Source organism: Cyanistes caeruleus, chromosome 8, assembly GCF_971803275.1.
Source record: "Cyanistes caeruleus chromosome 8, bCyaCae1.hap1.1, whole genome shotgun sequence".
Taxonomy (NCBI): domain Eukaryota; kingdom Metazoa; phylum Chordata; class Aves; order Passeriformes; family Paridae; genus Cyanistes; species Cyanistes caeruleus.
The window spans coordinates 5,646,437-5,659,128 of NC_141708.1; the positions used below are offsets into that span (position 1 = coordinate 5,646,437).

The 12,692-nt window shown below is 43.2% G+C and overlaps 1 protein-coding gene across 2 annotated transcripts; it reads left to right on the forward strand.

The window, feature by feature from the left end:
* The first annotated feature begins 1,240 nt into the window (after positions 1 to 1,240).
* SFXN4 (sideroflexin 4) lies at positions 1,241 to 11,939 on the forward strand. Of its 2 annotated transcripts, XM_023929949.2 has the most exons (14): positions 1,241 to 1,683; positions 1,774 to 1,839; positions 2,584 to 2,658; positions 3,006 to 3,032; positions 3,132 to 3,186; positions 3,949 to 3,974; positions 5,374 to 5,424; positions 5,510 to 5,575; positions 5,699 to 5,767; positions 6,990 to 7,080; positions 8,298 to 8,413; positions 9,110 to 9,195; positions 10,291 to 10,405; positions 11,574 to 11,939. In XM_023929949.2, exons 1-14 carry the CDS (start codon positions 1,645 to 1,647, stop codon positions 11,649 to 11,651), a joined length of 960 nt encoding a protein of 319 aa, XP_023785717.2. In that variant the 5' UTR covers positions 1,241 to 1,644; the 3' UTR covers positions 11,652 to 11,939. The 2 variants fall into 2 exon arrangements, with proteins under 2 accessions (XP_023785717.2, XP_023785719.2); XM_023929951.2 differs by lacking the exons at positions 5,374 to 5,424; positions 5,510 to 5,575; positions 5,699 to 5,767 and having other exon boundaries at positions 1,550 to 1,683.
* The last annotated feature ends 753 nt before the right edge of the window (positions 11,940 to 12,692 follow it).

The following is a 12,692-nucleotide window of genomic DNA, read 5'->3' on the forward strand; positions in this document are numbered from 1 at the left end:
CCTTTACTTTGGTTTGGTAGATGGTAAAAACTTGAACCTCACAGTGCACTTACTGCAGTTTAATGGCAAGTTTCCTTTCACTTGAATTTGCTTGACTCTTGTACTGCTTCAAACTGATGTAGCATCGCTCTAGCTATAATAAAATAATCTTAACGTGGCCTAGCAGCAGGTGTGGTGCTTTGCTTTTCTTTTCCTTTTCCCCCTAAGCCCCGTTTGTCTGTTTTGAAGGAACTGGATGTGTTTGTTCATTGCCTCGGGAGCTCCGTCCCGCACCTTTGTTCACAGCAGTTCAAAGCTGCCCCTGGACATAAAGTCGTGGGGGGACTGCACAGATCAATACAACACTCACTGGGTTTCTGTTTTTCATCTTCTGTCCCTCTAAGCTAAGCAGCACAAGGTGGCCGAGTCCTAAGTTAGCTTTATAATGGGGATGAATGCTCCAAGGTAACAAACGATTAAAAAAATGAGCCCGAAGTGGTGCCGTGCCTGCTGCTGCTCCAGGTCCCACTACTTGCAAATCTTTTCAGTCCCGCTGTTTGGTTGTTTTGTGAAATACAACCGCGGATTTTTTCCCAATAAGCCTGTTTTTTGTCGCACCTCGAGTGGCCGGTCTGTGCCTGTGGGGCCGCGACACCCCGATCTTCACCTGGCCTGGCCTTCTCCGTCCGCAGCCTGGCTCCCCGGCTCTGCCTTCCCGGGGGAGGCCCCTGGAAAGGGAAAAGGCTATAGATGCTAAATCTGAACCAGAGTGCCTGTAGTTATTACAGGCCACATAGCTCTCAGGCCTGACTGAGAACTAGCCTGAGAAATTCATGAGAAGGAATTAAAACAATTCTCAGAGATACTAAACAGCCTTGCAGGTGTTGTTTTGCAGCTTCTTGTTTCTCCTTGCAGGAGACAGTCAAGGGGGGCAGAGTGCCCCTGACCAATGATGGTGATGTAGTACTTTGTTAACCAATAAGAGTTTCCTTTCTGTACTTTTCCACGTATCTGTCTATAAGACAGGGCTAAAGCAATAAACTAGGGAATTCTCGTGTTGTGACTCCCTTGAGAGTCCATTGTCGTTCTTTAAAGCCGTTCCCAATCGGAGCGACAAAAGGCCATAGAGCCTTGCCTTCCCGATGGAGGCCGCTGGAAAGGGAAAAGGCCATAGAGCCTTGCCTTCCCGGGGGAGGCCCCTGGAAAGGGAAAAGGCCATAGAGCCTTGCCTTCCCGGGGGAGGCCGCTGGAAAGGGAAAAGGCCAAAGGACCTTGCCTTCCTGCGGGAGGCCGCTGGAAAGGGAAAAGGCCATAGAGCCTTGCCTTCCCGGGGGAGGCCCCTGGAAAGGGAAAAGGCCATAGAGCCTTGCCTTCCTGCGGGAGGCCGCTGGAAAGGGAAAAGGCCATAGGACCTTGCCTTCCCGATGGAGGCCCCTGGAAAGGGAAAAGGCCATAGAGCCTTGCCTTCCCGGGGGAGGCCGCTGGAAAGGGAAAAGGCCATAGAGCCTTGCCTTCCCGAGGGAGGCCGCTGGAAAGGGAAAAGGCGGTGGGCCCCGTCCCCCGCGATGCGCTGCCGGCAGCGGGGCCCCGGCGCGGCGGCTCCGTGCCCGGGCGGAGCGTGCCGCAGCGGACCGGGCCCGGCCGCGCTTCCGGCGCCGCGGCTCCATGGACGCCAACCTGCGCTTCTGGAGGGCGGAGGGGCAGGTGGGCAGTGCGGGCCGCGGTGTGGGGACGGGCCGCGCTTAGGCACGGTCCGAAATAACGCCTCGTCTCTCTCAAACGTGTCTCCCTCAGTCTTTCTTCCAGAGGTTTCTCCTCTGGTCGGACGCCTTGGATCCGCTGCTGCTCCTCAAGTCCACGGTGAGTACCGCGCGGGGAGGGTCGAGGTGAGCGAGGGGATTGTGAATTTGCCGGGCTGTGAAGCGGGGTCACTGCAGGGCTGCTGAGGAGAGGAAATGCGTGAGGAATTTAGCAGCGAATGTAATATTCTGGTGCCTGAAGGGGCTGCAAGAGAGCTGGGGAAGGTGCTTTGGACAAGGGCACGGGGTGATAGGACAAGGGGGAATGGCTTTAAACTGACAGAGAGGAAGTTTAGATGATATAGCAGAAAGAAATTTGTCCCTGTGCGGGTGGGCAGGCCCTGGCACAGGTGCCCAGAGCAGCTGTGGCTGCCCCTGGATCCCTGGCAGTGCCCAAGGCCGGGTTGGATGGGGTTTGGCAAGGTGTCCCTGCCCTGGCAGGGGTGGCACTGGGTGGGATTCAAGGTCCCTCCCAACCCGAAGCGTTCCACAATTCTACAATAAACAGAAATACACGTGTATGCACTTCTATATCTGATCACACAAACCAAGGGACATTTCTAGGCACAACCATCTCAGCAGCCCTGCTCAGACCATGGCTGCTGTGCCAGCATTTTAAAAGTATCTACAATTATGAATTCATTGTGTCTAGGTGTGTTCTTGCTTTCACTGCTCAGGTGAGGGACAGGTGCATCATTAGCTTTTAAGTTTGTATTTGCAGTGTTTTATAGCTGATATATTGCACTCAGAATATTGAAATCTGAGGGGGTTTTGTTTGTTTTGTTTTGTTTTTTCTCAAATACAGAATGAAATACAAAGAACCAGGTTATTAATACAAAACAATGAGAAGACCCTAAGTGAGCCCATACAGAATAATCAGGTATTTTGGACTGCAGTTAAAGTCTTAACATAAGTGTTTAGCCATATTTAATTGTTGTTTTATGTTTTAAAATACCTACTTGTTTTAACTTTTTAAAATTAACCTTCTGTTCTGCCTTAGTGTGTGCTTAGTGTGTTACACAGCCCATGGGATGTGAGTGCTTTATATGAAACAGGGAGTATATGGAGAGACATTTTAGAGGAAAATATAATTAAAGGGATGTATAAATATATATACTTTGTATAAAAGGAAGTGATTAGAAAAAGACATAGAATAAATTTAGAAAGAAGATTTTACCCAGCCTCTTAAGAAATTCAATTACTAACCTAATTTTCCAACTGTTGTAGACTAAACAAGCCTTCTTGCTAAGCCTGGTAAGTTTACAAAATATTTAGATGATTTTTTTTCCCTTATTCAAGTATGGCAAAGATGTTCTAATTTGGTTTTTTTTTTTTTTTTTTTTTTTTTTTAAGTCCAGCATACATCCTGATACAGACAAGATAATTCCTGTTTTGTTTAGACCTCCTGGTAGGTTCCCTTAAGTGAAATTTTATGTGAAGCATCAGGGGGAATAGCTCCTGGTGAAGAGTTGCTGTGACAGCACAGTGACACTCTCCATATAGAAAAGCAAGCAGACTCTTCTGTTAGTTGCACTGTTATATGTGTTAAAGATTTATTTATTTTTTCCTATGCTCCTGTTGAGGAATTTCTCCCTGGGATAATCTTCTCATGTAGATGGAAACACTGATTAGTCTCTGCTTCTTGTTGCTGCAGAATGAGTTCCCAAATCCCTCCACATTTAAGTGTCTGCTATAATTTAAGTATTTCCCTTGATGGCTGTGGCTGCTGGATGAATTTACTTTCTGGTGACAGATCAAGTGTGCTTAGGGTTTTCTTTAGGCAGCACAGGTTGTTAATGAGATACAACCATACTGAGGCTATTTACTCATTATCTCCTGTGACCACTCATAACTGTGGCAGCTTTTGTTGTACCTCTCTTTTTGAACAGAGAGCTGAACTTGTGTTCAGTTATTTGCTTTCCATGCAGCCCTGGTGAGGGGAGCTCATGAGGGCTCCTTTTGGCTGTGAAATCTGGGATTGTGGCTTCATAAGTGAGGAGTGAGAGATAAAGCTTAGGGTTGGAGTTAATGGTGATGCTGGGGTTTGTGGGCAGTGTTTTGCTTGGAGATGGAAGTAGACAGGAGAAGTTAGGGGAAATTTCTGCTCAAGACCATCTATCTTCACTCACAGACGTTAATTTTACTGAAATAAAGTTTTCTTTCTTTTTAGCTTTCATGCCCATAACTCTTCCCTTGGTGAGTAATCATGACAGATGCCAGTGTGCATCCAGCAAGTCTTCCATTTTCCGTAGCCAGAGGCTGGAGGGAGGGAATAGAAGTTTTGGGGCTTTATTGTAGCTTCAGCACAAGCTGTTTGAAAGATACCTGTTTTATGGGAAGTAACCTGGAAATCGAGCCCTGAGAGAATCTTTCTGAAGTCCAAAGCTGTTAGTTACCCTTCTCCAGCAGCATTCCAAGAGATTGTTCATGTGTGAAGGACAGCTTTCTGATGCAAGGTGAGATCACTCAGCAATGAGAGCAAGGCCTGGGTTTGGTCTGTTCAGCCTCAAAAATCTGGAACTGCAGTGGGAAGAAGTTGGAGCCTTACATTCTGTGTCTCAGATCCAGAATGTGATTTTTTTCTTATGTAGATGGTTCATTTGCAAGTAGGAAATGGTGTTGTCAGTAAATTATCAAAGATATATAAAAGTGAACTCTTGTTATTGTGCTCAGAAAATGGCACCATGTGGTTTCATAAAATTTGTAGCTGTAATTATGTGCATATTTATTTGTTTAGATTCTTTGGGTTTGGGCTTGGCCTATGAGTGCACATCCTGAGATATGTCATTCCATACAGACATTACAGCATGAGCTTACATGGCACTGCTAGAAAGTACAATGAAAGTCTTGATGGCTGTTAAATTCATTAATAGCAGAAATGAGTAGAAATACTTCTATATTTGAAGTTTAATGCACTCTTATAGATATGATTAGTGTTTGCATTAATAATAAAGATGGTTGATCCACTAATATTAAATGAATTACTGATCCTTCTCTGAGGCTTTGGAGATTCTCAGCCTTTCTCTTATTCACTATTTTGTATTCTTATCTTGATTGACTCTGTTTTTTGAAAGTGTTCCACACCTTGAGCTTGATACCTCAAGAAAGGTTGTGGTTTATTAAAACTGAAGTTCTTATTTACTGTCTGAATTTGAGAAGAAGATGGGAATTAACTCCTAAAATCTTTGGGTTTAGATCTAAGTTAGTATTCATATCCCCAGCAAAACTAATCTTTTTCTTAATCATTTCTTTAATTACACTTTTGCTACCTTAGTTATTTTATTTGCATCTATTTAAGCTGCACAGGCACAAATGCATTTTTCTTTTGGGTAAGAAAGCATCTTGCTGTGATATTCTTGCACATAATGTTTTACCACTATCTGTCTGTGTTTTATACCTGTCTGTGTGCTTTCTATTGAATAGAAAAATGAGCATGTCACCTCTGTAACATGAGAATGTGATAGCCTAGAACCAAGGCACCAGCTGGAGCCTTTGACACTGCTGCCAGTGGTTCCCCAGCAGTTCTTCTGGTGCTCCTGCACCAAAAACCTCTACACTCTTCAAACCTCATTTTCTTATGCATTTTTCCTCTTAGGTCATTGTTTCATCTGTTCAGAGGCAGGCAAAGCATTCTTTATTTTGGCAGGTAATTGCCTCTTACTTTCTACTTTTACAGATCACCTAGTCTCAATCCTGAATTCAATTTTTCTTACAATCTCTTGTTTCTGCAGTTTGTGTTTCACACATACACCACAGCATTCACTCTGGTAAATGGAAATGGCACCCCAAAGGCTGAAGTGAGTGTTGATTTTTATTTTTGTTATCATTTTAATTGTGCAAATGCCATTTTGAACTTGATTTGCAAGTGTTTTACAATATACTTATGCTTATACTTATAAGTTTGTTTTTTCTGTCCTTAGGAATACTCACTTCATCAAAAGCAGATCTTTCTTGGCTTGTTAGCCATTTCCTATTCAGCCTGTGTTGGTGTAAGTGTTTGCTCAGTGATTGCTTTCCTAACAAGATCTCCTGAGAAGGAGTAGGCACTGAGGTAACCACAGTGCCAGATATCCTTCAGGGCTGTGCTCTGGTGCTCTACTCTGATGTCTTGCCACAGAACTGTTCAGAATACTTTCTGATTATCTGTCAGCCATTATTTTATGTGGCTTCCCCTGATGCTTCTGCTTGTGTCATTTTCTTTATTGTTTTGCAAGCTTAGCAAACAGGTGGTGAGAGAAACAGAGTGAGCCACTGGGGTGTTGTAGCTGATTTTTGATGTGGTGCTGTGGAAGAGATCCAGCTCCAAACAAGGGGTGAGATCTGCAAGTACTGGGCAGTGTTTGCTCAGATCCCAGGAGCAGCATGGTCATGCAAATACTGCACTGGATGCAGGGAAATAAGTCTTCCAGAAGGGAGCTCACCCTGTGCTCTCTGCTGGAATAGGAATTTGTGGTTTCTGGAGTTTGCTACATCAAAATGAGCTCATCATGACACTCATCACAAGTGTAGATGTCTCTGTGATGCCTCTCCTTGCCCCCCACATGAAGTGATTTTCATAAGCTTCTGGCAGAAAAATGTGATAGTTTTTGCTTCTTTTAGGAGGGGTTTCACCTCTGCCCACTGCAGGGCAGAACAGCTGGCTAGGGTTGCTCAGGGCTTACAGAAATCTGAGGAGGCAGCCCTGCCATGGGTCATTGTGGGAGTGCTTCCCTTTGTCTTTCAAAGGAGTCTTAGAGGACCAGCTGGTGTCCTAGACCTTTATTCCTAAATGAAACTTCCTGCAAGTATATTATGGGAATATAGAATTGGGGTGAAACTGCAGAGAATCAGGAAAAATACAGAAGCAAACCAGATTTTCTGTTTTGGGGGAGAGAGGAATGTGTGACAAAATGCAGTTGGATAAATTTCCAAGGAATATTAGTCACAGGTAATTATTTTATTTTTTGTGTCTTTGTATTCTCCCTGCTGCTGTTCTCTATATAATAATGTTGAATGCTTTATTTATCATGTTTTTAAATCTTACCTAAAAGCGTGGTTACAAGCACCTTCTTTAACTAGAGTAGGCATATATTTTGTTGAAACATTAAACCAAGGCATTTGTTTATTTTCACAGATGTTAACTACTTTCTAAGTCACAGATTTATTTTCCTAATGCTGCACATTTTTTCAATGGAGGGTGAATTCTGTGCCTGTTTCCTCTCCATGCCTTAGGCTCTCCCTCTTGCCTTCGTGAATCGTTATGTGCTGAAGAGCTCATTAATGCAACTTGTCGTCAGAAAACTGCTCCCTGCTCCTCTGTTTGGTGAGTAGAAGAAAACTGCATCGTGCAGCTGGCCTGAGGGCCGTTTGCCTGTCTGACTGTAGGGTTTTCTTGCTTTTGCACAGTTGTGATCTCACTGTTTCTTCCCTGGCTGCCTTTGCTGGCCCCCTCCTTTCTGTGGGAGACAGCTCTCACTGCACAGTGTCCCCAGCCTCACTGGATTCTTGCTGGGTTTAGTTTCAGAGCTGCAGAGCACTCTTGTGCCCTTTGTACACATACCTGAAAGCACCAGGACAGATCAGGAGGGCAGTAACAGCGGCACTGCCATGACCTGGTGTGGCACATCTGTGACACCAGAGTGCGACATCGCTCTGGGAGTGCAGAAAGTGAGATGTGTTCCAGCAGGGTGTTATTAATCTTGCAAGGAAAGTGGGACTCAGTTCATTACAGCAACAACTCTACTGCCACGGTGAAGTTTCACCAGGACAAGTTTAACTGGTTAATGTCATTAATTGTGTTTCTATTGCCATTAAAGAAAATTTTTGCCTTTCTTAAGGGAAAATTGCTAAAATTAAAATAATCTCCTCTGTTTCAAATTATGTGAGATGCCTACTCAGATCTTTCTGAGGTCTTACATTAGAGGTTTCTCACTTGCTTCCTTTGAAGCAGATGTTAAATGTACTTCCATTTTCTTAAATGTAGAGGGAAGCCTGAGGGTAATCTATTAATGGTGGTCCAGCATTTGCAAAGTGTCCTCTGGTACGCTGATGTCTTTATTGAATAGCCCTACCAAGAGCTATTAAAAAGAGCAATCTCTTATTTCAAGCAAGGTCAGTTTGACAGTCTATGGCCTTCCTTTCAGTGCAGGATGCAGCCTTTTCTGAAACTCTGTTCCTTTCAGGATTTTGTCTTCTGTGCTGGATTTATGCTGAGCAGGACAAAACCTAACCACAGCAGAAATCCCTCCACTTTCTCTTATGACAAAGCACTCACGGTTTGAGCTGGATAGAAATGATTTTAAAGCTCTGGACCCATAATGACAAAGCACTTTTTAGGGCTGAAGCCTTGCAGTCTCTCTTAAGTTTCAAACAAAGATTCAGATCCCAAATAGATTTTCATGGGGCAGTGTCTTTTGAAGCTGTCAGGTTATTCAGTTGTGAACTATTGAACTGGAAATGTAAAATGCACGTCATTATGAATGTTACTATTGAGGCAGTGCTTTTGGATCTATTAAAGCAAAATCCCCTTTAACCCTGCAGGTTTGACAAGTGCATTTACTGTGGCAATGGTGAGAAGCCCAGAATTTGAGAATGGGATAGAAGTGATGGACAGGAATGGCAAGGTTATAGGAGTGTCTAAGAAGGCTGGTGAGAAGGTAGGTGAGGGATGGAGAACTTTTTTGACTTGCCTTTCATTCCCTGCTAAGAACAGAATGTGATGCTGAGAGTAGATAGGGATATCTTGAATAATGAATCCCACATCAGGTGCTGAATCTTTGGGCAGGCTTGGATTAGGTCTCTGGAACCAGATTCCACAACTTCTGTGTCATCAAGGGTTGGCTGCCTCCCCACACCATTATACTGAGGACCAGAGACACTGGCACAGATATCTCTGTTTTCTCTGGTCACCTCCAGAAGGAGATAAAACTCTTGGATCTTCTGATGAGACACTTTCTGTATTTTGGAAACAACTGCATGAGCATAAGGATTTGGGGACAGCTGGAGAGAGAATTTCAGATTTAACACAGGCTAGTTAGGATGCCCAGAAGGTATAACCAATTGTTTGAAATGCAGCACAACTTAGAAAAACAAGTCTTAGCAAAATTATGATCATGGCAAGAAAACTCATCAGTAGTTTCACTTTCCTTTTAAGGAATTTAAGGAATTTCTCTGTCATAAGCAGAGTATTTGCCTCTTAATTTCCATTTAAGAAATAATTCCTCTAATAGGTGTTATCCCTTATTGCTTTAAACTCCAGAGTGAAAGACAAAAAAGGACTCAGGGAAGCAGGCAGTGTTTGAAGCTGCCCAGAGCACTCTTTTGACAACACTTGTTTTGCTGTCTCCCTGAAGGCTGTTATGGAGACTGCATTGTCCAGAGGAGTCTTGTTTGGGACAACGTTCTTCCTGCCTGAAGTGCTCATGTACTGTGTGCAGAGGTGAGAGGCACTGCAGGAGGCTGGGGGTGCCTGGTCAGTGGTACTCTGGTTTTCAGTCTGGCTGTTAGCATTTGCCAGGTTTTTCCTTGGGTTTGCAATATCACTTGCCTTGGAGAAAGTGATGATATGGGAAGTTGCTGTTGAGCTGCTGTGGTTCTTTGATCCTCAAGTGAATCTGGTTATGTCTGAACCCATATTCCAAGGGTTTGCAGGAATGAGGTTTTCCTCTCTGCTCCCATGCAGAAAACATGTTTGTGCTTTCCTGGCAGGCTGTTTTCCAGCACCTACCTCCCTCCAGTTCCCTAACTTAAGATTTGAGTTTCAATGTCTATATCAAGATTGCTCACAGCACTTAGATTAGGTTTGTATTTTTGAAGAGGTAATGTGGAACTTGAATTTGCAACTAAAGCCAGATCCCAACTTCCAGATAGTTTTCAACCTATTGTAAAACATGTTCTTGCTTTTCAACATTTTAAATCCCTGTATCCCAGGAAGAATACATTGTATGCTTTATGAGGGGATTCTTAGCCTGCCCTGAGCTTTTGGTTCATGATCTTTGTCATGTAAATAGTACAGAGAGGGATCATCTCTGTCAGGTCATTTGACATTGCCTAAATTGATTTCCTGTCAGTTTAAGGGACTCCTGTTACCAGAAGACAAATGCAGATGTAAAACAAAATTTAAAATCTATATGTCAAGTGATAAATTTTTGCACAAGGCAAAATAGGGCTGCCCACAGGAACTAAGTGTGTAAGGAAAGAGGGTAATGCAAGAAAAATCTTAATCAAGGAACTGAGCCACTCTAAAGCACTACTTTCTTTTCTTTTGTCACTTTGATCTTGCTGCTTGTTTTCCTAATCTTGACAGTCTGGGCTTGGAAAATGCTTCAGGCAAGCACAAAACAAAGGGAAAGCACAGGAAGTTAAGAGTAAGAACATAGGAAATGAAGTAAGGAAACATCTTTAGGAACCATAAGCCTAGATTATTGCTAATTTCACTATAATTTCAACCAGTAAAATAGTAGCTAATGCTCTTTGTGTCACTGTCAGGCTAATTTTCAATATACTGACGTACTTTTTTCAATGTCTTGGACAGAGCAAGATTCGTTAAAAATCCTCGTGCTTTGGGTTCAGTGAGGATGTTTGTGATTATGTCAGTCCTAGCAGGGATGCTGCCAGCCTCATTTAGTATGTTCCCACAGTGTGGGGAGGTAAGTCCTTTCAGAGGAATTGGTTTAAGATTATTGTGACATTAAATAAGCCTTTCAGAACTATGGCCAGCAGTCTGAAAGCCACATATAAAAAAATCAACAGGATTAATGTGGTACATCTGAATTGGGGCAGCAGAGAGGCTGCTTGTGAAGGCCCATGTACCAGGCAGAGGCTCACAGGACTTTTGAGGTCTGAGTTGCATTGTGTGTTATTTATATTTATACTTCTCAGTGTAGATTTATCAGGCTTTCACAACAGTCTGAAGCAAGCAAGGTTGGGAGAAGTATGTTGAAGATTTAAGCCAAGGCTCTTCCAGCACTGCATTCAGTCCTGCAGGAGAAAGGAAAGATGTAGATGAGAATTATTTTTTCTTTACAAAGTCAGCATGAGCTCACTGGAGAGGTAAACCTGCTCACATATGATGTCTCTTCACCCTGCCTTGCTGAACTGGGAAGTGTAATCTGTACCCTGGGAGAGAATGGCTTCCTGGCAGGTTTTTAATGGAGGATGTAGCTCCTGAACCTTGGGCTTTGGAAAAGGACAAATGAGAGGGGAGCATCTCTGCATTTGTTTCCTCTCTGTGAATATTCTTAGCAAATCACAGACTGGGCTCTTGCAGTTTTCAGTAGTTTATTTTATTTGCCTAAACTTTCTGGCATTTTTTTTTTTAGATTTCCTTATCTCTTATGACAGCAAAGCAAACTGAACATAAATGAGGGGACTTTTGAGGAATTATGTACTGAGACTAGGGATGGCTGATGCCCTTTGGGCTTCCCAATGGCTCAGCCCACAGCAGAAGTTCTCCTGTGTGTCACCCAAATATATTTACAGCAGGATTTGGTGATCTTAAAGGTCTTTCCACACCTCAATGATTCTGTGGTTCTATAGTGAACAAAGATAATGCCACTATTTTCAAATAATGAGTATTTCTTCCCATATGCGTGCACATATAGAAAATGTTGGAGGAGCAAAAAAAAACAAAAAAACAAAACAAAAAAACCCAACCCCAAACAACAACAAAAAATTCATCAAATCCCCAGGTAAACAAAGAGCCTCAAGTCCCAAATGCAGTTTTTGAATTTGTGTAAAGTGCAATGCAGTAACAAAGATTTAACATCCATTTACCAGTCCGTGGTGGTGCTGATTCCCTTTTTTCCTACATTGCAGATAAAGCGAGCAGACCTTGAACCGGAAATTCTGTCATCTACAGAAGAAACAGAGTTCTTCTACAACAGGGGAATCTAGAGCCTGGCTTTTATATATGGATGTGTGCTGTGATCCAAGTGAATTCTGATTGCAGCACTGGCATCTGTGGCTGAATTGTGATTCTGTGGTGGCAAAGGTGCCAGATCCTGTGAATGATGGTGTGGCCTGTAAAGAGGCAGAACTTTGCAAGGTGGCTTTGCCAGCCCAGCCTGGTGGCACCTGAAGCTGAAAAGTACTAGAAAAGCACTACAACACAGCCTTTGTCACAACCTGTGTTCTGTGCTTCCTCGGGTGATTGATTTCTTAATTAAACGACTGTTGAGTACATAGGTTTGTTCTGCTGCTGCAACTTTTGGTGTGCTTCTTTCCAGGAACCCAGCTGGTGAAGGCTTTGACATCAGTACTCCTGTGGGTAAAGTCCAGCTGGTTCTTATCAGAACACTTTGATGTTTTCAGTGATCTACCAATGCTCATTTTGAGGATGAGACCTGACTGAGGCAGCCCTTGAAGTTATATTGGACAAAGCAACCCTCATGGCAATGGAATATTTGTTTAATTTAGTTGTCTAAAAAGTGTTCAGGAAATGGGTGTCAGACTTGATTACCAATTAGTTCCTGGCTTTCTAAATATCCTTGTAGTAATTGTGAGGCCTGATGGCCTTTGAGCTTTAGAGCTTGTTTTTTTACACTGAAATCATGAGGAGATCCCATGTCTTTCTGACCTTGTGGGGGACAATGAGGAATTCCACTTTTGAAGGTTGGCTGTGGTTATCCAAAGAAAGAAAGCAAGCTCTTTTGATATGTAGCATTATTTTGGTGTGTTGATCAGCAAGGTGATACATTTTGCTGATCCTGTGAAATTATTCAGGGACCCTCAGCTATCTGGGAAGGGCTGCAGAAAGCTTATAGGAGACCCTGTGATTGTGAGAACATCTTCAGTGATTTTTGAGCCACCTCTCCTACAACCCCTGCCTGTGGTTATGTGAGGTGCTGCTAAGGCTGTGTGACAAGGATGGGAATGCATTAAATAATGGAAAATTATTTATGTGAAAGTGATTAGCACAAGTGCAGCCTCCAAAGT